General features: G+C 41.8%; 2 protein-coding genes across 2 annotated transcripts in view; both read right to left on the reverse strand.

Annotated features, from left to right (window-relative positions):
* Nucleotides 1–17,558, reverse strand: part of unc93b1 (unc-93 homolog B1, TLR signaling regulator) — a 36,459-nt gene extending 18,901 nt beyond the window's left edge. Inside the window, exons 1-12 of the mRNA XM_085764575.1 lie at nucleotides 17,418–17,558; nucleotides 13,617–13,733; nucleotides 13,359–13,500; nucleotides 13,086–13,239; nucleotides 12,806–12,967; nucleotides 10,289–10,418; nucleotides 10,104–10,197; nucleotides 8,249–8,373; nucleotides 7,933–8,115; nucleotides 6,772–7,057; nucleotides 6,475–6,596; nucleotides 6,254–6,376 (exon numbers count right to left, since the gene is read on the reverse strand). Coding sequence (XP_085620701.1) covers nucleotides 6,254–6,376; nucleotides 6,475–6,596; nucleotides 6,772–7,057; nucleotides 7,933–8,115; nucleotides 8,249–8,373; nucleotides 10,104–10,197; nucleotides 10,289–10,418; nucleotides 12,806–12,967; nucleotides 13,086–13,239; nucleotides 13,359–13,500; nucleotides 13,617–13,733; nucleotides 17,418–17,420 — 1,641 coding nt within the window. The 5' untranslated portion in view covers nucleotides 17,421–17,558. The remainder of the gene's footprint in view (nucleotides 1–6,253; nucleotides 6,377–6,474; nucleotides 6,597–6,771; nucleotides 7,058–7,932; nucleotides 8,116–8,248; nucleotides 8,374–10,103; nucleotides 10,198–10,288; nucleotides 10,419–12,805; nucleotides 12,968–13,085; nucleotides 13,240–13,358; nucleotides 13,501–13,616; nucleotides 13,734–17,417) is intronic.
* A 2,000-nt stretch (nucleotides 17,559–19,558) lies between these two features.
* On the reverse strand, nucleotides 19,559–23,155 carry timm10 (translocase of inner mitochondrial membrane 10 homolog (yeast)). Its single transcript, XM_085764703.1, has 2 exons — nucleotides 22,903–23,155; nucleotides 19,559–19,978 (listed from the first exon to the last, which is right to left on the reverse strand). Exons 1-2 carry the CDS (start codon nucleotides 22,971–22,973, stop codon nucleotides 19,783–19,785), a joined length of 267 nt encoding a protein of 88 aa, XP_085620829.1. The 5' UTR covers nucleotides 22,974–23,155; the 3' UTR covers nucleotides 19,559–19,782.
* Between the last annotated feature and the right edge of the window lie 14 nt (nucleotides 23,156–23,169).

Genomic DNA, 23,169 nt, shown 5'->3' on the forward strand with positions numbered 1-23,169 from the left:
GTGCACACCAGCTGTTTCTCTCGCGCTTATTGCTCACTCGCTCAGTCTCAGTCCGCATATAATGAGCCTATTTTAAAAAGGAAAAAACACAGACGCGCAAATTGAAATGACCTAGGCCTATAGTGTCTAACAATTCAATGACCACAGCTGATCACCAGCTTGTCTGGCCCCACCTGTCACGTCTCTATGAACACAACTATGGGCTTCTTTTTTTTCTTCTTCTTCTTTTTTTTTAAATATTTTTTTTTTATAATTAATAAAGAATTAATGTTCGTGAGTCCGGCCGCATCGGGTCCATGCTCCAACACTGGTCGGACCTGGTCGGGTCTTTGCTCATGTATTTGCTCAAACTTGGAGCCAGACCCGGCCCTATAGGAGACCAGAGTCTGGTTGAGTCCCAGCTTTTATTTGAGAACGGTAGCCGGTAAGGGGGGGAGGGGGCGGCGGCGACGTGTCTAATTTAATGACCAGTGAGTTGACAAGTCTTGGTGGTTGCTGCTCTGTGCAGTGTCCCGTCTTGTCCTTGACCCAATGTTTTACCCTCCAGCTCCACGGATCACGTCTCTAAAAATGTATGATCTTTGTGACTGCGTGCAAACTTCCGGGTCACGTAAACCCCACAAATTAAATATTAAAATCAAATTCAGTCCTGCTGCCTGTTTTTCCATTTCGTATTTTTGATTGAGCCTAAAATTGAAATATGAAAAACCAAACATTTTTTTGTTTTTTGTGTTAGATTAAAAAACAAAAAACAAAATAATCTGTCACTTTTTCATTTTTTGATTTTTGATTTCTAATTGAAAATCGAATGGCCGCAAAGTACACGGACCTACACGGACCCAGCTGGAGATGTGCGTTAGGTTTGTGCACCTGAATAGCTGCACAGAGGCTGCAACACTGTCCCGGCCGAGTTTTTTTTTTTTTTTTTTTTTTTTTACACTTCATTAATAATTATATAGGTTATGGAGCTATTACTGTTGCAATATTATTTGCAAATGCGTATCTCAATCTGTGTGTGTGTATTCAGATCTGTGTGTGTGTAATATGATCTGTGTGTGTGTATTCAGATCTGTGTGTGCGTATTCAGATCTGTGTGTGTGTATTCAGACCTGTGTGTGTGTAAAAAAAATCTGTGTCTGTATTCAGATTTGCAAGTGAAGACAAATCTGCAAGTGCATGCAAAGATCTGTGAATGTGAACACAGATCTGTAAGTGTACATAGATCTGTAAATGTGTAAACCGATCTGTAAATGCGTACATAGATCTGTAAATGTCTGTCATCTCTTACAACTCAGGCAGGAGCTCTCCATTGGCTGTGTTTTTACACGTGAATTTTGCAACACTTCTGCCGCGGCAGATCTGTGATCTGCAAATGTGTAGAAATGAGATTTGTCTGTGACCTCAGTGTTCCTTTGCCCTGAGCTCAGGCTCACAGGCTCACGCTGCCTGGCTGCAGTAGCAGTACCGCCTACACACCACCAGTCGGCGCGTAGCACCCAGTGATGATAAGCGTGTCACTTGGGGTCATTTCATTGCGCTCACGGTTGGCGTTGTGTCGAGTGTATGGTCGGGAGGCAATACACATGAATTCAAGAGTGTTCGCTGTAAGTACAAGTTCATGTTTCAACAGTAACTTAGTTGTCAGAAGTATTCCAAACGACTCATTAACAGCAGCCATCTGACACATGCAAGTCACCCTCCTGTGTGGGCAACAACGTTTTCAGCCAACGTTAATGGGACCTGTTAATTTAGCTAGCTTCTAGTGCTAACGTTACTTGACATATTTGCTCAGTGACACACACAAGCTGAGCAAACGTAACTTGTTCACAAATAACATTACTGATAATTTATTTTAAGAAGGCAATAATACTTCTGACAACTAAGTTACTGTTGAAACATGAACTTGTACTTACAGCGAACACTCTTGAATTCATGTGTATTGCCTCCCGACCATACACTCGACACAACGCCAACCGTGAGCGCGATGAAATGACCCCAAGTGACACGCTTATCATCACTGGGTGCTACGCGCCGACTGGTCGTGTGTAGGCGGTACTGCTACTGCAGCCAGGCAGCGTGAGCCTGTGAGCCTGAGCTCAGGGCAAAGGAACACTGAGGTCACAGACAAATCTCATTTCTACACATTTGCAGATCACAGATCTGCCGCGGCAGAAGTGTTGCAAAATTCACGTGTAAAAACACAGCCAATGGAGAGCTCCTGCCTGAGTTGTAAGTGATGACAGACATTTACAGATCTATGTACGCATTTACAGATCGGTTTACACATTTACAGATCTATGTACACTTACAGATCTGTGTTCACATTCACAGATCTTTGCATGCACTTGCAGATTTGTCTTCACTTGCAAATCTGAATACAGACACAAATTTTTTTTACACACACACAGGTCTGAATACACACACACAGATCTGAATACGCACACACAGATCTGAATACACACACACAGATCATATTACACACACACAGATCTGAATACGCACACACAGATCTGAATACACACACACAGATTGAGATACGCATTTGCAAATAATATTGCAACAGTAATAGCTCCATAATAGGTACTGTAACAAAACTGTCGAGCCATCAGGAAGGTTGAAATTGAAATATCAATGCAGAATTAGTGTCAACCATGGAGCATAAAAAGACATGACATCACTGAGCCTCCTCCTGTCTATAATATAATTATCTCATGGGTCTTTTCCTTTCTCCTTTTCCTTCTCCTTTTTCTTTCTTCTTCTTCTCCTTCTTCATTTCGTCCGGCAGGCAAAGTCTGGCTCACTGCTGCCTCCCCTGGTTGACTAAAATAAAAAGTCCAATTACATTACACGTCAAGTGAGGCGCAGTGTTGCACGCGCTGCAAATCCACTTCCGGCCGCGCAGCAACAGAGCCTGCGAACGCACGTGTGTGTGAACGCATAACATAATTTGTCAAACAGTGACTGTCAGACGTGCACACACACGTTCATACGTACGCAGCTTGTTGTCACGTGTGAAATACAACCTGCGCGTAACAACGCACGCACGCACGCACGCCTAACAATTTAACCATGCGTGCACACACACATAGCTGCGCATCCTTACAGTTGTTTTGACACGATTGTACCGCCATACACACACACACACACACACACACACACACACACACACACACACACAGGTAACCTAATGTGGTTACAGCTCCTCCATATCAGTGCTTATAGGAAGATGATCATGTGTCTGTCTGATCAGCTCTGTCTTGACCTTAAGATCGTGGGTTTGATTCCCATGTTGACAGAGATGGCACAACCCGCAGTAGCTCCCGTGGCCCATTCAAAATTTCCCGAGAGGAAATTTTCTAGTTCACTATAATTGTTGTTGAGGCAAGATTTGAACCAGCAACCTTCAGGTCTTCAGCCCAGCACACTAACCACTAGGCTACAGACAGAGACAGTATACATGTATGAGAGGCAAAGAAAACCTTTAATAAGAGGATCACTGGCTTCTGCTTAAAAAAAGAAGTAAGGAAAGTGCAGAAATTAGCCACAGCAAGTAAGAAGAGGACTTTTTTGTGACCTGTGACTATTTTTTGGTGAATTAAAACGAATTAAAAAGCACTTAACAACAAGTTACAAAGTTGAGCTCCTTCTCCTGCTGCTGTGAAAAAAATGCATTGGGCTGAATGAGAGCAGAGAGCTCCCTGGCTGCATTTAAAAAATATTTTAAATTATTATCTAAGTCTCTTTGCATTTTTGACCAGCATTTTAGTCAGAAGACAAGTGTGGCTACCAAACTGGAGAAAATCATGTGTCTAGACTAGAGTTTAATTTGTGGCCATGCTGACAGTTTAGCCAGAAAAACTGTAGAATGTTTTTTTGCCTCTCTCCACTCTGGCTGACATGTCACCACTCTAGCTCTGCTCGTTAGACGCAACACACACCCATTATAAAGCTGGATTTTGTCAAAAAACTTAATGATTTTAAAACTGCCAAATATCAGAAACTGTTGAAGATATCAATAAGCTGAGTCATAGAAGAACACTTAAAAAGTTTGTCTACAGCTTAGAATTTGAATGAAGTCTCTAGCAGAAAGTATGGTGAAGCTTTAGTGGCTGAAAGAAGTAAGAAGATTTGAAGAGTTTGAAGACTGTTCCAATGCATTCTCCATGGGGAAAAAGTATAAAAAGTATGAAAAATTTGAATACATCCGATAAAGTCCAGAAAAAGCTGCACGTTTTGATATATGAATTGTTGAAATAGCACAAAGTATGAAGGACTAGAAGAAGACCGTAAAAAGGCGGAAGAAAATGGCCGAACAGAATGAGCACGCAAGGTGTATTAAACCGCAGGTAACTCTGGCAACGGCACAGATATGTGCTATTCAGCCAAATGAAACCACAGTTTGACATGTTAGGAATGGATTGCTTTTTGAATGCAGCTTCATGTGGCTCCTCCTAGACTCATCATGTCCATATGTTGAAGATACTGAGCCCTGAATGGGCTTTATGCACAGCTCCACTACTTCCTGAAATAAGCCAGCTCCTTTATTTCCTGTTTTACATTATTGGACCAACTGATTAATCCAGGTGTGCCTGACAATTGTTGTGAGGTCAGACACACCTGGATTAATCAGTTGGTCCAATAATGTAAGACAGGAAATAAAGGAGCTGGCTTATTTCAGGAAGTAGTGGAGCTGTGCATAAAGCCCATTGTCTCTGATTGACTCCACTGTTTTAATATTCTATGTATTGCCAGTGTGTGCTATAAAGACAAAAGTACTGAATTCTTATCAGTAAATAAATATCATAAATGTGGGTGGTGGATTTTGTTTACAGCTTCTCCAGTCCATTTATTGCAGTCCTGCTCTGCTGACCTCAAACTCTAAACTTACCTCCTCTGAGACATGTGTGTGGTGATTTGTATTATTGTACAGCTGAATGAGCAGCAGGGAGTTTGTATTTGATGTTTTGGTGTTTTTATCACTGGTTATTTTCTAATCTACCTTCTAGTCTCTTTTATACTTGCATATTGTCCATGTCCATGACCCCAACTTATTTTGGATGGCTGAGTGTGATATGTTGAGCTGTTTTTTCAAGGGGGGGGGTCTATGTCCTCGCCAGATTTATTGAAAAAGCTTAGACAGAAAACATTATATCCCATGTAAGACAGGGGCAGGCAATATAAGATGTATCTTCTCCCTGTCTGATCCCTCCAACCAAGGAATAAGAAAATGTTGTGATTTGCTATGATACTGTCAAATTGTGAAATTGCCTTAGCTGGAATAAATAAAAAGAAAGAAAGAAAGAAAGAAAGAAAGAAAGAAAGAAAGAAAGAAAGAAAGAAAGAAAGAAAGAAAGAAAGAAAGAAAGAAAGAAAGAAAGAAAATTATTGTTTTGGTTACTTTAAAAAACTGCCTTTAAACACGTAAGTCTACGGATACATATGTATGAGCAGACTTGTTAGCCATCTATGAATGTATGTATTTTAATTGTCTAGTTTCTTGTAAGCCCATGTGGGCTGCAGTCATGTGTGTGAGACTTAAAAAAACAAATCCATCAATCCATCAATCAATCAATCAATCAATCAATCAATCAATCAATCAATCAATCAATCAATCAATCAATCAATCAATCAATCAATCAATCAATCATCGTTCTATGTAAAGCACATTGACTTTACTTAAAATGAAATGCAGTGTTGGGCAGATTACTTCATTTCATTTCATTTCTTTATTTATTGAATTGGGACAGTGCACATTCATCAACACTGACGCATTAAGCATTAGTGTAAATGTGCCGGACTTAGCACAATTGCTAAATTTCAGCCGCAGTCCCAAGGCAGGTCACTTTTAAAAAGGAATTAGTTACAGTTACAAGTTACTTGTGTATAACCTTGTGTATTATTTTGCAACAGAACTTCTTGAGTCAAGTAACGGTGATTAACCGCGCATTTTATTGTCAGTGACGGTAAGAGCGTGATAACGGGGAAACAGTAACTTTTTTGATCACTCGTTACTGAAAACATTTGCGCTGTTATTTTATAACGCTTTTATTCCCATCACTGATGAAATGTAAACTCAAAAGATTTATCATATCGGGCCTCAGTGGCAGTTGGATTTCCTAGTTGCAATTTATTAAGTACACTACACTAGTGCACCTTTTTCTTGGGCTGTGTTAACCTTGGGCTGATAAAATCGATCCCCTGAGGCGAAACCAGCCAGATACAGGATCACTCATGACAGACTGTGACTGGTTACCTTGTGCCGTGGCCGAGGGATGCGAGGCAGTCTGGGGCGCACGTCCCTGGCCAGCCGACGCTCCATCAGCCAATAGCAGTAGCAGGCCACTAGTAAAGTGGCCAAAAGGATGGAGAGTTTGGCCTGAGGGGTGGGGAGAGGGGAAACACAAAAAAACTCTCTTTTTAGCAGTACACAAAACACACAAAGCCTCTGAACGTTCTCTAAACACAGTTACCTACCCTCATAGGCATGTTGGACCACAGGTAGACTATGAAGATGGCGATGGCCTGAAACCAGTGGTAGATGGTGTACACAAAGTCGAGGCGTTCCTTTTCTTCAGCATACAGAATGCCAAGCAGAGCTGACACACAGACACACAGACACACAGACACACAGACACACAGACACACACACACACACACACACACACACACACACACAGACACACACACACACACACATTCAGGAGTTCATGTGGATTGATGTGATTCAAACAAAGAAAAAGCACAGTACGTATAAAAAAAGCTGATACTCACTGCTGACCCCTGTCTTGTTCAGGGCAGTGCCGAGTCCCCACAGCACAGCGATGACCAGCAGAGGGCCCAGATACTCCGGATAGGTTTGGTTCTCCTTCCGCTCCAGGGAGAAGGCCATGAGAGCCACCAGCAACACAAAATGTACAAAGGCGCCGCCCACCAGACACGTCCAGCGCGGGAGGCGTAGGATGCAGAGGGACAGGGAGGAGAAGACGGAGCAGGAGAGGCCATAGACTACGATCAGGAGCCACAGGTTCTTCAGACCCAAAATGCAGACACCATATGTCTGTGAAGGGAGAGAAACACATGTTTTTCTTACTACTACAACCTCTTTGCTTCTCTCTAAGTCCAATTTTATTCTCTTGTATTTCAAACTCCTTCAAAAACATTTAAAGGGGATTTCAGGGGCTTTTAATATTGGACCTCACCCTATTGAAAGTTTAAATCTATAAAAACTCCATACTTATCACATACAAGCTGTCAGTGTACTCCTCCATTCTGTCTCTTTCCTGCTTTGCTCTGAAACGCTCGGATTTACCCTTCACTAAATACAGTTAGCTTAGCTTTAGCTTCTAGCCGCCTGGCAACCAGTACAATTGAAAGTTGCGAATGGAGGAGTGCGACACTTACTGGCTAACACCTTAAAACACATAACTACAGTACCTCATGATATGGCACTTCCACTTCCTCTAAAGCAAGTATCCAACATTTTAAACATATTTTCTGAAAAGTATGAAAAACTTGAAAACAATAATAGGTCCCCTTTAAAGGTATAAAGTGTAGGAATTGCCCCCATCTAGCGGTGCGGTTGCATATCTTAACATATTCTTGATGTTGCATTCAGGTGAAATCGAGCAGACGTCAGACAGACAACAGACGCTGCATGTAACAGGATAAACAAGCGTAAATAATAAATGCAACATGGCAGCCTTGGTTCGGTTCGGTGCACCCCCCCCCTTATGTATTTGTAACGACTTGTAACAACTCATTCTAAGGTACGAGAAAGCTTTCATTTGTATGCGGGTGTGATTCGACTTCAGTGAAATACGTATTTATGAAAGCAATATTTAATTTTTGCTAATAAAAAGCCAAATAAGTTACACACTGGGGCTTTAAAAAAACAAACTGAAGCAATGAGAGTTAAACTGAATGGAAAAGTACCAGAGAGAACCCAGTGAATGCAAACAGAACTTCAAAGCCACTGTAGATGAAAAAGGGGCAGAGCAGCCTCAGGCGGTAGTCCCTCAGGTGTTTGAACGGCAGCTGGAAGATGTTTCCCCAGCCGATGCTGCGGAGGTCTATCTCCTCTGTCGGCCGGTAGGCAGCACCACACAGCACAAGGAACTGTGGCAAACAGCAACTGCTTTATTTTTTGAATAACTCTGCATTATTCAGGACAATTAAAATAATCCCAAAACAAACAAATGATTTTATGACATTTAATTCTATGGCATGTGTACCAGTGCATGTGTCTTACAATGATCATAGACAGGAAGGCAAAGCCCATGAGGACGCTCTCCACCTCGATGAGCAGCATGGAGCGTGGCAGGTTGGTCAGCACAGTGGTGTTGAAGCCAGGGATCAACCCACTGACTTTAGCTCCTGGTGTAAAGAGAAAGGAGAGCTGTGTAACAGAGCATACTGTACTCCTCTGTATACTGCACACTTGTGGAGCGTTTACAGTAAAAAAAAACATGCAGAGACTAAATGTGGCCTACAACGATGGCATGAGGATGCTTTTAAAGCTACCCCGATGGTGCAGTGCCAGTGAGATGTTTGTTAATGTTGGAGTGCCAAACTGCTCTGCTGTAATACGCAATCTTATGTATAAATTTATGTGCAGGTTATCAGCCTCTAGAAATGATATCATTTTGTTTCTGTGTGATGGTGAGAAGAGCTCATTAAGGTTCTCCTCAAGACTGTGGAGCCACTGGCGCTCTAGTCTGTATGTGAGGGCTGATGTCTGTCCCTCTGGGACCGTATCTGGTTGATATTGATGGCTATGTCTGTGATCGATGTTTGTTTTACATTAACTGTTGCCATGTTTGTATTGTCTGTCTTTTATGTATTTTTAGTCCCAATGGACCTCTGATTGTGTCCTTAATAAAGTCTTATTATTATTATTATTATTATTATTAACATGTGTGAGACTGACTGCTCTTTCAGAATGAGTGGCTAAAATGCATGAGTCTAACTCCTGTGTTGTGAAGAAGTCACCTGTGGCATCATTTCCTCCTGCTTCTGTTTTTATAAAGAGGAAGCACTGTTGCAAGACGTGAGGCAGCGAGAAAAAACATTTCTGCATAAATAAACAGGTTTTACAGCAGCTCTGGGAGGACAGCTTGTTCTTCCTTTATTGCACTGCTCTCTACTAAAGTATAATGAATGAAGGCAAATGTACTTCTACTTCATGCAACGCAAAGAAACTGGTTCTGTGTTGAAGCTAGAGTCTAGGGCTGCGTGCATGTGCAAGGCACTCTGGGAATCAAAGATATATTTTTACACCTTAAAAGCGCAGTACATCAAGTATTTTTTCTATAAACTACGGACAACATTTCTCACAATTCAAAAAAACACAGTTTTTATTTGGACCCAACCAACTCACGTATCCCTCCGCCCAGGGTTAGTGCCCGCCAATCAGCAGTTGGTTAGGTCCAAATAAAAACTGTGTTTTTCCCGCACTTTGAGGGGCTGGAAAAAATTATATTACAGCGAACAATGGAACTGTGTATTTTTTTCCAGGTAAAACCTCTTTTAGGCCGCGAAAATAGGCCGTTTCTTTGGGTCTGTTCACAACACTGTATGTTAAATCTCTGGGCAGGCGTTGCTAACGGGAGGAGTGCAGAGAGTCTTCTACTGCAATTAAAGTACTTGGGGGCTATTTGTAGATCATACAACCCCACTTTAAAAAAAATGCTACTATCCCTTTGATATAAATTAATCAAACATTGATTTTGTTGTAAATAAAACCACCCTTGCTCAGTTAATTGCACTCTAGTGTTTTGGTGCAACAGTCTCAATTGGTCTGTTATGACCAGTGACTTACAGTGAGCCTATGTTAACTAATGTTAAATAGTTATTTCTGCATTGATAATATTACTGAGTCAGAACCCTAAACTGACATCTCTGCTTCATGTGCTACTGTTACACTATCTTGTATTTAGCATCTTGTTGCTTCAGCAGCCACACTGGTCATTAACAGTGTTGCCTTAGCAGCTAACTGTTTGCATCTCATTGGACAGTATGGAGTGAATCTCTGTACACTGCTGTCCTGTGGTTATTTGTGTGTAATAATTCATCAGTGGAGGACATGAAGTGACATGCGTCTTTACCACAGGATTTGACGTTGCAGAGAATGTGCTTGTCGTCGTGCAGGTATCCATGGAGGACGAGACGCATGGGGAACTCCGCAAAGACAAAACTCAGCTGATGAGGGAGAGAGAGAAGAAGGTGTATTTTCCAAGAGCAGTATAAACATCTTGTCTGACCCAGTACTGTACACCACCTGCACACTCACGTGGAAGATGATGTTGAAGACGGAGTGGAAGACGATGATGTAGCTGTGACACACTCCTTTAGGAAGCTTCTTCTGCTCCTGCACGTGCTCCTCCTTGTAGTTGGCGTACTCGTAGTACTGCTGCGCCATCCTGCAGGTTGGTGTGAGAGGACAAAGTTTGAGGTGTGTGGTAGTGTCTGTGCATTTACCTGTACACATGAAAATTCATTTTCTTTTTTTTTTCCTGTAGTGGTTGTATACTATAGTGTGAAGATAACACAGGCCACAGAGACAAACAAGACAAGAATGTAACATTTTATAGCAGAAGTAAGCGGAATATTTATGTTAATATAAATCTTAAATAGTTCTATCTTCCGACAGCAATCACTTCTATAGAGTGTTTGGTCTGAAACACGGGTCTGTCAGTCACTCCGCTCTGCTGTAAGCCAAGGAGAAAACTTTCCTTGTATCCTACAACCTTTATCCAATGAGGCATAAAGGGGCGGTCCTCTCTGTGGGTCTCATTCATGAAACGTGAGCAGCACGGATTTGCGTGTAAACCCTGAGCAGCGCAAATTTACGTGGATTTCCACATTCATCAATCTTTTAGTAGTGCTGATTTTTTCGTAGCTACTCACAAAATCTACACCTGCTCCGGACTGTGTGTAGCGCTTGTGTAAATGTAGGAATGCAAAGAAATACTGCTTGTCACTGTTGAAAATTACAATTTTAATCCATATTACTCTCTCTCATGTTCAAAATACGTTGATGCCTTTGAAACACGTAATTTAAACATGACAAACAATTAGAAATATTTGGAGAGAGAGACGTTTTAGGGATCGGACACGCACAAACACGTCAAGGCTCCATCTTATGATGAAAATAATCTGATATAAAACCGGAAAAAACTTTTTTGTGTTGCAACACGCTCGGTGGGCGCAAACTTCACCCTGCTCAGCAGCGCAGTCAGCACCGGTTTGGATGGAGCTGTGACAGACGGCTGGTGCTTCTATAACCTGCCTATATAACTTCATGTGTTGATACAACCATGCTCCTCTACAGCTGAGGCTGTGAAGAACCTCCTCCTCCCGTCGCTGCTGTAGCTCTGTAGTTTTTTTTTTCATGTTTCATATCGAACTATTCTGGCTTTACTTCTTAAACGGTTATTAAATAAACCAAGGATACTTAATTCACTAAATCTGTTTCTTCCCTCCAGCCTTTGACCTGTCCCAGTCACACCACTACTAACAGAAGAGAATTAAATATTTTTTCTGGACTCCACTTCACCCAAAATGACTTCGATCCGTGATCTCTCTTTTTTCTCTCTCTCCCTCTTTCCTCGTTTGCGTCATGGCCGCAGGTGAGCAGGATGCACCTACCTCCTAATATGGTGGTCACTGTCTCCTTATATGGCTATTCATGTATGGAGATCTATGCTAATTGCTGATCACCGGGGGCGTGTTGTTAGTTTACGATGGGTTGGGATTCATCATCTTACACATGTGTTTACGATCAAATCTGAGTTTCCCGCACCGTTCATGAATCCGGAGTAGAGTTTTAGTAACGTGAGCTTTTATGTGCAAATCTGCACACAGATTTACTCACGTTTCATGAATGAGACCCTGTGTGTGCAGCCAAGGGATGCGCGTGAATGTGGTGACGTAGGGACGAGGGCGGGGACTGCTAACTCCATCTGCTGACAGGAAGTTAGCCAAAACCACCGGATCGCTTACTTCTGCTTTAACACAAATATTCCGCTTTGTGTAATTTTGGTGGTGGGCAATAAGGTGAAGGGCTGTAGGGTCCAATGTGTGAGGCTTTAATCTGTTTTTTCTCTTCTTCTTATGGTCACTACTGATTTTGATATGTACTACCCTAGAGGTGCTTTAGTTTTGTTTGTTTGTTTTGCTGTACTTGCATGTGCATGTTCTTCATTAAAGGGATAGTTCAACATTTTGGCAAATTAGCCCACTGTCATATTACCTAGTCTTAGGAGTAGGTTTGTTACCTTTAATTGTCAGTGCAAGCTATTTTTAGAACGGCGGAGCAGAGCTGCGAGCTGCTCAGAGCTACGCTACTGGGATTTCTTGGTTTCCCTCATCAAACTCATCAAATACACAATCCAACAACTCCAAAACGCTCTGGTGGACAAATTGTGACCTGCACATTCACCATGCTATGAGGTAATAACGGAACATTACGAGACGGAGTTGTTTTGGAGGCCGGAAAACTGCCCCCGACGGGAACGCGCATCAGTGTTTTTTTCATGAATCACAACAACCTGCCTGGGGGCAACAGACGGAAATTAGCCGTGGCTATAATCCAGCATATACTATGTACAATGTCCATTAATAAATTCCTTTTTTTTTTTTTGAAAAGGTGGTAAACAGTTGAATCGGTGAGGCTGCATGGTGAAAGTGAATCTGACATAACTCATACACCCACTGTGATCCCAGTCACCTCTGCTGGTCCACCTTCAGTAAACTGTGTGCGATGTCATAGTTCATGACATATTCACCCACCCAGCCCGTTTCTCACCTTGTGATGTAATTTCCAATGGAGGCCCACAGCGGTACAATAGCCACACCGATAGCTATGGCTGATGGAACCAAGGTGTAGTAACGCTCCCAGTAATTGGTCGAGACAAAAAGCGCATAGATCCCTGAGGCCAGGAACATCATCCACTTAGTGCCTAGAAACCTTGAGAGAGACAGCGTTCAGACAGAGTGTACATGTGTGGAGAGGGCAAGGACGATCACATCAGGGAGAAAGGTCTGACCGTTACAGATTGTGTGTGTGCTGATGTGTGTGTGTCTACCTGATGAGGACGGGGGTGTACAGCAGACCTATGATGGGTGTGACGTTGATGCCCATCAGCATCTTGCGGTCAATGTCTTCTAGGCCTAGGTTGCTGTACTTCACTTCACGGTAGGTCATATCGTAATGAAGGATCAGCTGCATTTGCAGAAGGCCTTTAACACACACACACACACACACAAAGATAGATTTTAAAGAACACAGATTTTGCAGCTGTGCCTGTTTGTATTCCTTTGTCCACTCTCTTCTTCTTCGTTTCTCCTGACACACTCACCCATATACACACTGTACACAATCATGGCGCCAACACTGGCTGCAAGAACATTTTTGATGACACCCAGCCTCTTCCTCCTGTAGTACTTCTTCTCCTCTTCCTCCTCGTTGTACTCTGCCTGTGGACCCAAGAACTCCTCCATCTACGGAAAGCAAGAAAACAACTGCTTTTTACGCCTGAGGAGTGTGTTTTCCTTTCACTTGAAGCTGTTGGCAGAAACTGGTGCGGGTGTTTTTTTCACAGTACAGCTGAGCTCACCTCTCCTTGAATGTTGTCCTCTTGCCCCACATTCAGCAGTTCATTCATACCGCCATTAGGAGGCACTATGAGATGCTCAACATCTCTGACTTGCTCATCTCCGTCTGTTGCCTCCATCTAGTGACCAAAACAAGTAGCACACTGGATTACTGGACAGTTAAAGCAGAAGTAAGTGATATATTTGTGTTAATATAAGTCTTAAATAGTTATATCTTCCGACAGCAATCACTTACATAGAGTGTTTGGTCTGAAACACGGGTCTGTCAGTCCCTCTGCTCTGCTCTGAGCCGAGGAGAAAACATTTATCGTATCCTACAGTTTTTATCCAATGAGGAGAGAGAACGGCATGCAGGGCTGTGTGTGCAGCCAAGGGACGCCGTGAATGTGGCGACGTAGGGACGAGGGCTGTTATGGTGCGTTCAAGGAAACTCGTATTTTTCCGACTGTGAAGTCGTACCAGTTCGATCTGGTACGAGTTCACCGGTCGGAAGTTACGAGTGGCCGTTATAGTGACTTTCACCGGTAAAACAGGTCGGAAAAACACGAGTGGGTTGCCTGGAACGCTACAAAGTCGTAAGTTGTGACTTGAAGCTGTAATTTACGATTTCAAAAGCCTGCCTGGAACGCAGCATTAGCGAAAACGACCGGACCACTTACTTCTGCTTTAAGTCCACTTTCTGTTATCACCCAGATCAAACAACTGTGATGTCTGTCTCTGTAAAATGACTTTTAAGATTATTTTAAGATATATCACCTGTGACTAGAGTTGTCAAATCTGTTACATCTCAATGAGAAAAAAATAAGATACAAGATGCCAATTTGTCTGGTGCTCTGATGGATGGCTGGATCGTGAAGAAAAGAAATTTGATTTGAAAAGAGAATGTAAATTATATAGCAATTATCAATCATATTGATAGTAAAAGTATCTGTGCCCTTTGTTAAAACATTATAGTTCCTGTATCTGTATTCATACAGATACAGGAACTATAATGTAAATATCATTCATGAATAATAATGTCACATCCACAGGAAGAAGTTCTTAGTCCAGATTAGGGCATGTGTGTTTTCTTTGAAATGTTGGGTTCACCTTTTTTTTTATGTAAAAAATTAAGCTGCAAAAATTTTGACAACTGAGTAATCAATCTAGTAATTTGCTTTATGGAAATTGCAGCTTGGTTTGATGATGGTTCTTCTTGCTCTCTTACCCACTGTTTGACTGTTCAGTTCTGGATCTAAACTTCACATTTTTTTCAGGCCACTCTGTCTCACACCTTTACCATGATCCAGGCCTCACCACATGTCTATCACAGAGGCCAGCTACAGAGAGTTCCTTGGACTTCATGACTTGCTTTTTGTACTGACATGCTGTGTTGAGTTGTACTTTTCTAAGCTGTGTCACTTGAATACCAGGTATATGGAGGAAGTACTGAAGTACTGATGTACTGATATATGATACAGCATATATATACACACGTATATAAAATGTAATAAATGTATTTTATCATAATAAGTGAATTGATCCTTAGTTATGGTTAAAACAAGGTTGATGATCCTGTTGATTCTAAGTGTGTCTTAAAGGTAAAGGCACCATTTCTGATCATTTCTGATCATTTCTGCTTTTGAATTTATGTACTTTGTACACTGTCTTTCTATAATAAAAAGACTTGGAGCAAAAAGGTAAAGGCACAGAGTTACATTAATTGTTTCAGTGGGGCCCCAGGGTGTGGTGTACACCAACACTAAGGGGCCCCCAATGGTAAATAGTAACACATACAGTGTGGTCAAAAAGTATTTTCCCTTCCTGATTTCTTCATTTTTTGCATATTTGTCACACTTAAATGTTTACGATAATTAAACTAATTTGGATATTAGACAAAGATAACCCAAGTAAATGTATAAAATGCAGTTTTGATTATTAAATCTTTAAAGGGAAAAAAGCTATCCAAACCTACCTGGCCGTATGTGAAAAAGTAATTGCCTGCTCCTTGTTAAATCATGAACTAACTGTGATAAACCTATATTTTTTGAAAGCTGGCTGAGCTCTATGTCACTGTCCACACCCAGGCCTGATCACTGCCAGACCTGTTGAATCAACAAATCACTTCAAACCTGTTTGCATGAAGTAAAGTAGGCTAAAAGATCTAAAAAACCAAAACATCATGCTGCGATCTTAAAGCAGAAGTAAGCGATCCGGTCGTTTTCGCTAATGCTGCGTTCCAGGCAGGCTTTTGAAATCGTAAATTACAGCTTCAAGTCACAACTTACGACTTTGTAGCGTTTCAGGCAACCCACTCGTGTCTTTCCGACCTGTTTTACCTGTGAAAGTCACTATAACGGCCACTCGTAACTTCCGACTCGTGAACACAGGTCGGAAAAACAGGAGTTACGAGTTTCCTTGAACGCACCATAACAGTCCTCGTCCCTACGTCGCCACATTCACGGCGTCCCTTGGCTGCACACACAGCCCTTCATGCCGTTCTCTCTCCTCATTGGATAAAAACTGTAGGATACGATAAATGTTTTCTCCTGGGCTCAGAGCAGAGCAGAGTGACTGACAGACCCGTGTTTCAGTCCAAACACTCTATGTAAGTGATTGCTGTCGGAAGATATAACTATTTAAGACTTATATTAACACAAATATATCACTTACTTCTGCTTTAAGACATTTCAAAAAGAGATGAAAAAAGAAAATAATTTACATCTATCAGTCTGGAAAGTGTTGCAAAGTCATTTCTTAGGCCTTGGGACTCCAGCCAACCTGAGCCTTTATCCACTAATGGAGAAAGCTTGAAACAGTGGTGAAAACCTTTCCAAGATGGCCGCCCTACCAAAATACTCAGCAGCAACAACCCATCCATCCAGGAGGTCACAAAAAAAAACCCCAAAACAACTTCTAAAGACCTGCAGGCCTCACTTGGTTCATGATTCAACAATAAGGAAGAGACGAGGCAAAAACTGCATCCATGTGAGAGTTCAAAGGTGAACGTCTGGCAGTCAATTCGTGACCTCAAGGTCAAACACTCTTGGGTTTCTGCATTAGTGGATGAAGGCTCACACTGTGGTTCACTGCAGTCCCAAAGCTTTAGAAATGGCCTTTGTTACACTTTCCAGACTGATAAATTATTTTGTTAGATAGATGATTTTGTTTTTTATCTTTTCTAGAATTTCTTTAGATTGCGGCATGATGTTTTGGTTTTTGAGAATTACCTTACTTCACATCATGCAAACAGGCTCTATTGAAGGGATTCAGCAGTCTGGCAGTGATCAGGCTGGGTGTGGACAGTGACATAGAGCTCAACAGGTTTATCACAGTTAGTTCACCATTTAGAGGAGCAATTAGCCTACTTTTTCAAATACGGCCAGAAAAAATTAAATCATCATTTAAAAACTGAAAATTATATTTACTTGGGTTACCTATATCTAATAGGCTATCCAAATTAGTTTGATGATCGTAAACAAATAAGTGTGACAAATGCAAAAGACTTAGAAATCAGGAAGGGGAATACACGGCACTGTATTGTATTAATCGATGCGATGGGTTAAAAGATTTTCTACGTTGTTATAAGTCTCTAATACTCCACAAAAACCTCACGTTAGAGAAGTGCGTTTAACTTTATAAACTTACTTTCCATTCCCCCTGACACGCCTGCTCTGAGTCTGAAATGTTGCGTTTAAGTGCATTTTGCAGAAGTGTCAGTGTAGAGGTGTCTACGAACTGGTATAAAAAAACACACCAACCTGTCACCCATATTATGTCTATGCCCCTCACCACGGTAAAAAGACATTATGGACATCACTCACCATGTCTGCTGCTGGGCTCCTCTCGGGCACAACACGCACAGGATCTGTCCAGCCGAGACACAGAGACAGAGACAGAGACAGAGACAGAGACAGGACAACTCTGTCCCTGTCACTTTCAGATTGTCAGCTCTTGGTTCCCCTTTCTGACGCACAAGTGACAGGTATAAATAAGACTTTCGCGGGGGAAACGAAACTCTGTTGTGTTCACTTCCTCACTGAAAACTGCCCCAGCGTTTGTCTTAAAGGTACAGGCACATGTTTAATAAGCACTGCCTTCCTCCTGCCTGTACTGAGAGACAGTGTTGGGAACGTTACTTAAAAAAAAAAAAGTAATTAGTTATAGTTACCAGTTACTTTCCCCAAAAGGTAACTGAGTTTTACTGAATTACTAAAAAAAATTCATTATAAAAGTAAAAACTACAAGGAAAAGTAACAATTGCATTAAATGTACAGTATGTAAGAAATGTAAAGCAACTGGCCGTAAAATCCTCCTAATATGTCACAGAGACTCAGGAATAATGTTCATATAACATGATGAACTCACCAACAACAATAGTACAGCCTGAGTATTCACATTAAAAATCTTTTTTTGCAGACTGCAAATCATGTTTATGTTTTGAATTTACGTGTTTACATGTTGCGCCACCTAGCCCTCTCTCCCAGTCACGGCGGCTTCAGTGGCGTTTCAGCCTCAGTCTGCTTCCACTGAGTTGCCGCTACGGCTGGGAGAAAAAATGAGATCGCTGTGTTTTGAATTTGATGGCAGTAACCGTTTTTGGCCACATTCTTACATATTGTACCTTTAAAAAAGCTCAAAGATGTCAAACTACTTGGATACGCCCCCTAACCTCCCATTTATCTGGAACTAACCAACTCATTCAGTATTCTTCTGCACAAATACTGAGTAAGTTGGTTAAGATAAACTGCTTTTGGGGCGGTGCGTGGCGCAGTGGGTATAGCGGCCGCCCCATGTAGAGGCTACAGTCCTCGCCGCAGGCGTCCCCGGTTCGAATCCCGCGTCGGGCAGACCTTTCCTGCGTGTCATTCCCCCTCTCTCTGCCTCCCCATTTCCTGTCTATCTCTACTGTCATCACTATCAAATAAAGGCAAAAAAAAAGCCGAAAAATATACTTTAAAAAAGATAAACTGCTTTTTTTCCAACTAGTTGATGGACTTGAAAAAAAAAGTGTATACTATAACATAGCTACACTTTAACGGGTGTATTATTTTGTGACGGGACTTCTTGAGTCAAGTAAGAGTGTATTTTATTGTCATAACGGTAATGGTGTTATGCTTTTTTTGATTACTCGTTACTGAAAAAAGTAGCGCCGTTAATAACGCCGTTATTCCCATCACTGGAAAGGGTCGCACCAGTGGGAAAGAAAACACTGCAATACCTCCACATGTTTGTATAAAGTACAACTTCCTTTAATTAGAGTACTCGACAACAATGAAACACTGCAGCTTCTCTAATATGTAGATAAAAGCTGTGTCACGGTGGTTAGCACAGAAAAAAAACAACAAAGAAAAAACATCACAGTCAAAAACATGGTCCACTGACATACAACACAGTCTTCACAGGTATGACACGAGAGCAAAGTTCAATCCAACTTCAATACACGTCCGTGTAACCAAAATGACCGAGCCGTGGGCCGGGACCGTAGTCGCTTCGCTTCAGGGCTGAAGAGCGTAAACTGTAAACTACACGGTGTGTTATAAGACATGACGGCTCACACCGTACTGCAGCTCATTCAGTGCATGTTCATGCTGGTACTACTTTGTATGCATAACAGAACTGAGAAATGTTTGACTCAATGTAATGTTGTGTTGCAACCTTATGAAGAGGGTCCATGTTTAGTCCAGAGGGTCATTTTGGGATCAAAGACTGAGTATGACATCATCTTTGTGTTTGTTTTAACCTGATGTTAGTTGGTAGCTACGTTTCAACAGCATTCAACAACGTGTTGGAGTTTCCTGTGCTCTGAGCAGCTGAAAACAAGCACAAAGTATGACTGAGAAACACTGTTGCATGTTTCTCCGTCTCTCTTCTCTCCGGTGACTCTTTAGGCCGACCTGAGTGGAGAACAGTACAGACCGATCCAGAGAGGCCGTCGGGTCGCTCCCTGTACCGAAACATGCTGCCGCTTCACCAAGCGCTCCGGCGTGTCCTCCAGTCCTGTCCTCTATACGTCCTCTACCACAGTAGAGGAGGTGGTTTGTCTCAGTGGACCCCAGTATTAAGTTTACATGTTTTTATTTACCCACCCTTTACTTAAAACACCACTCTCTCGTCTTGGAGAGAGCTGCTAACCCATCCCGTGACCTAGTAATCCCCCCCCCCCCCCCGCCCATCTCATCAGTGTCTCTAGCCGCTCCCGACAGCAGCTTTCCTCATCGTCTCCTCGTCCTGGACCGAGAGCTCCGTCAGCTTGCGTCCCAGCTTCTCGTGAAGGTCCAGGTATTTGGCCACGCAGCGGTCCAGACACACCGACTCGCCCTTCGTCAGCTCGGCCTCCTTGTAATGTGGCGGTACGCACTTCCTGTGGCAGGCGTTGGTCATTCTGGGAGAAAGGGAACCAGGTGAAGATGAAGAGGATTAACAGGCTGCTTCACTGTGCCAGAGCATCTTAATATGAAGTCTGATATATATAATCCATAGTCAGCATCACTTGATAACAGTGGTTCCTTAATGTTTTCTTTTCTTATGAACAAATCCAAAACTGTTGGAATTACAGCATTTCTAAAAAGATCATTCCTGCATGTACAGATAAAGTAAGGAGGATTAATGGCAGAAGAATATTTTACACATTTTTAATTAGTCTACATTCTTACATTAATTAAAATGATATTAAAGTGGATGCCTAATGTCATTATTAATTCAAATTATTTATATATAATCAATTTATTTATATTCATATTTTATAATAATAATAATAATAATAATAATGGATTACATTTATATAGCGCTTTTCTACCGTTACCCGATACCCAAAGCGCGTACAGTAACCATTATTCATTCATACCACATTCACACCGGTGGTGGTAAGCTACGTGTGTAGCCACAGCCGCCCTGGGGCAGACTGACGGAAGCGTGGCTGCCATTTCGCACCAAACGGCCCCTCCGACCACCACCATGATCATTCATACGCATGCACACGAGGCAAGTTGGGTTAGGTGTCTTGCCCAAGGACACTACGACAGAGACTGGGAGAGAGCGGGATTCGAACCGCCAACCCTCTGATTATTGGACGACCCGCTCTACCGCCTGAGCCACTGCTGCCCCTTTATATGTATTACGACTTGGCTGGAAATAGGCAGCCTTTAAAGAGGACTAATAGGCTGCTTCACTGTGCCAGAGCATCTACGTATGTCTCAAATATACAGTATATCATCCATAGTGATCATCACTTGGTACATAAAAAGTGATTCCTTGATTTGTTCTTTTTTTATGAACAAATCCAAAACTGTTGGAATTACTGCATTTCCAAAAAGATCATTAACCTCAAGTGTGAGAAAGTAACTTTCCTTGACCAAGCATATTATTTAAATAGTTAAAACCTCAAACTCAGGATTATAGTTGATAGATTATTTCATATTGATGAATCGTTGAGCCTATACTGCACTAACTTCCTGCAAATATCAGTGAAGTCTTGAACCAATACTGTCACATCAATTACCGGTATAAAGATAATAAGTCAATAGTGTCTTTGTCAGATGTGGACTGGAACACAGTCAGAGTTAATGTCCTGACAACTAAATGTGCAGCAAATGCAGTCAGCCACGATATCCTGCACATCACACATCCACTGATGCACGGTCATTATTTCTGATAGAGTGTCTGAATCAGTTGTGACAGTGAGGAGTAGTTGTGTTTCATTCACTGTTATGTTGTTGTGGTGGAGATCATTTTTCATTTTTATACTTTGCAGTATTAATTGGAGGGGCGTTAGAGTCGGATCTCTGTGTCAGCCTGTCACATGAAGCCCTGAGATATGTACGATCTGACCAGAAGCAGCTATTAACAGGTCTGCTTTAACGTCGCACACGCTTCACTGGAGCTCCCCTGAAACCTCTAAAACCAACGTCTTGTTTAATCACTAAGTCACAGCTTTATGATGAGTGTAAGCCTAACCATCTTTAAACACAAAGCAGTGTGACAGCTGCTCACCTGATGTCTCTCCAGGCTTCAAAAAACCTATGCACCTGGAAGAAGAATATTTTACACAACAGTCCCCATCCTTACACTAATTAAAATCATGTTAAAATGGGTGCCTAACATCATTATTAATTCAAATTATTTCCTCAAAGAGAACTAATAAGCAGCTTCACTGTGCCTGTGTGCCAGAGCATCTTAAAGATCCAGTGTGTATTATAATTGGCAAGGTTTATTGGCAAAATCTGAATACTACCCATGAATATATTTTTACAAGTGTATAAGCGCTATAAATAAAAATTGTTTGGTTTTCGTAGCCTTATAATTATTCTTTTATATATAGCAAGGGTTTTGCTTAGAGAGTGTTTCCATCTTGCGCCACCATGTTTGTACGGCAGCCCGGATGGAAAATCCAGCCAGCCAGAGAGTGTGCTTCGCGTTCATAAATAAATTGCTCGTAAAAGAGATTTTTTTTATCTCAAGCAATCTGCCTGGTAAAATAAAGGTAAAATAAAAAATAAGAAGGCAGAAGGAAAAGGAGTAGGAAACAGCAGACATACGGTATCGTAAAATGGTTTAGATCTTCACCTCATTGCTCGATGCTCCTGAAATAGTCCCACTCAGTTTTCTCCCCATTTTACACACTGGACCTTTAATATGATGTCTGATATCCATATTGTCATCATTCTTTTCTTATGAGCATTAACCTCAAGTGTGAGGAAAACCAAAATAACTCTCATTAACAGGTAAGACCTCAAACTCTTCATCTTTTACAGGATTATAGCAGATTGCATATAATTTTATGTTGATGAATCACTGATTTTATACTGTACCAACTTACTGTTGATTAATGGAAGAAGAATATCTTTTACACATTTTAATTAGTCTCCATTTTTAATTCATTAATTAAAATTATAATTAAGGCGAATGCCTAATGTCATTATTCATTCAAATTGTATAGTCATATAATATTGATATATTTATAGACTGATTTAAGACTTCACATTGGGCTTGGCTGGAAATAGGCAGCAGCAACACACCCACACACACAGTGCACGACCTAATCTATAGCTACGGTATGCAGTAAATGTTACACTGTACAGTTGCACTGAGCTGCTCTAACTGCAATGTAACCGAAATGTAACCAACAGCACCGGTTGACTTCATTTGTGTTGGTTCAGTGAATCTACGAATACAGTATGTGAGAGCTGCTGTGACCACCTCACGCGTGGGTCCAGACCATAGACAGACTATATGAATGAAGGCCATGGGACAGTTAGGTGCCATAAATAAGACACAGCTAGCTGAGTGATTAGCGGCTCGTGGTTTTACCGGTTGTACATGTCAGCCATCATCTCCACCTCCAGCTCGGCCGCCAGCTGCTGGGCCTTCATAGGATCCATGTCTGCGCTTCGCTGCTGCTGCTGCTGCTGCTCACACCGGGCTCTGACCGCTTGCTCTCCGTCCTGACGACCCTCTCCAGCGGACAGCCTGCAACAATCCTGCCCGCTGCTTCTTCCGTAACCTTCAAATCTGCAAGAAAACACGTGTGTACGGTTTCCTCTGCTACTTCCGCTGTCAATAAAGTTGGATTCAGAT

This window comes from Trachurus japonicus, chromosome 1 (assembly GCF_045865225.1).
Source record: "Trachurus japonicus isolate A0001 chromosome 1, Traja_1.0".
NCBI lineage: Eukaryota > Metazoa > Chordata > Actinopteri > Carangiformes > Carangidae > Trachurus > Trachurus japonicus.

Excerpts from the sequence above, each read along its gene's own strand:
- timm10 (XM_085764703.1), bottom strand. The coding sequence starts at position 22,973 with ATGGATCCTATGAAGGCCCAGCAGCTGGCGGCCGAGCTGGAGGTGGAG. Across the intron at positions 19,979-22,902 it reads ATGGCTGACATGTACAACCG|AATGACCAACGCCTGCCACA; the intron begins GTAAAACCACGA and ends CCTTTCTCCCAG.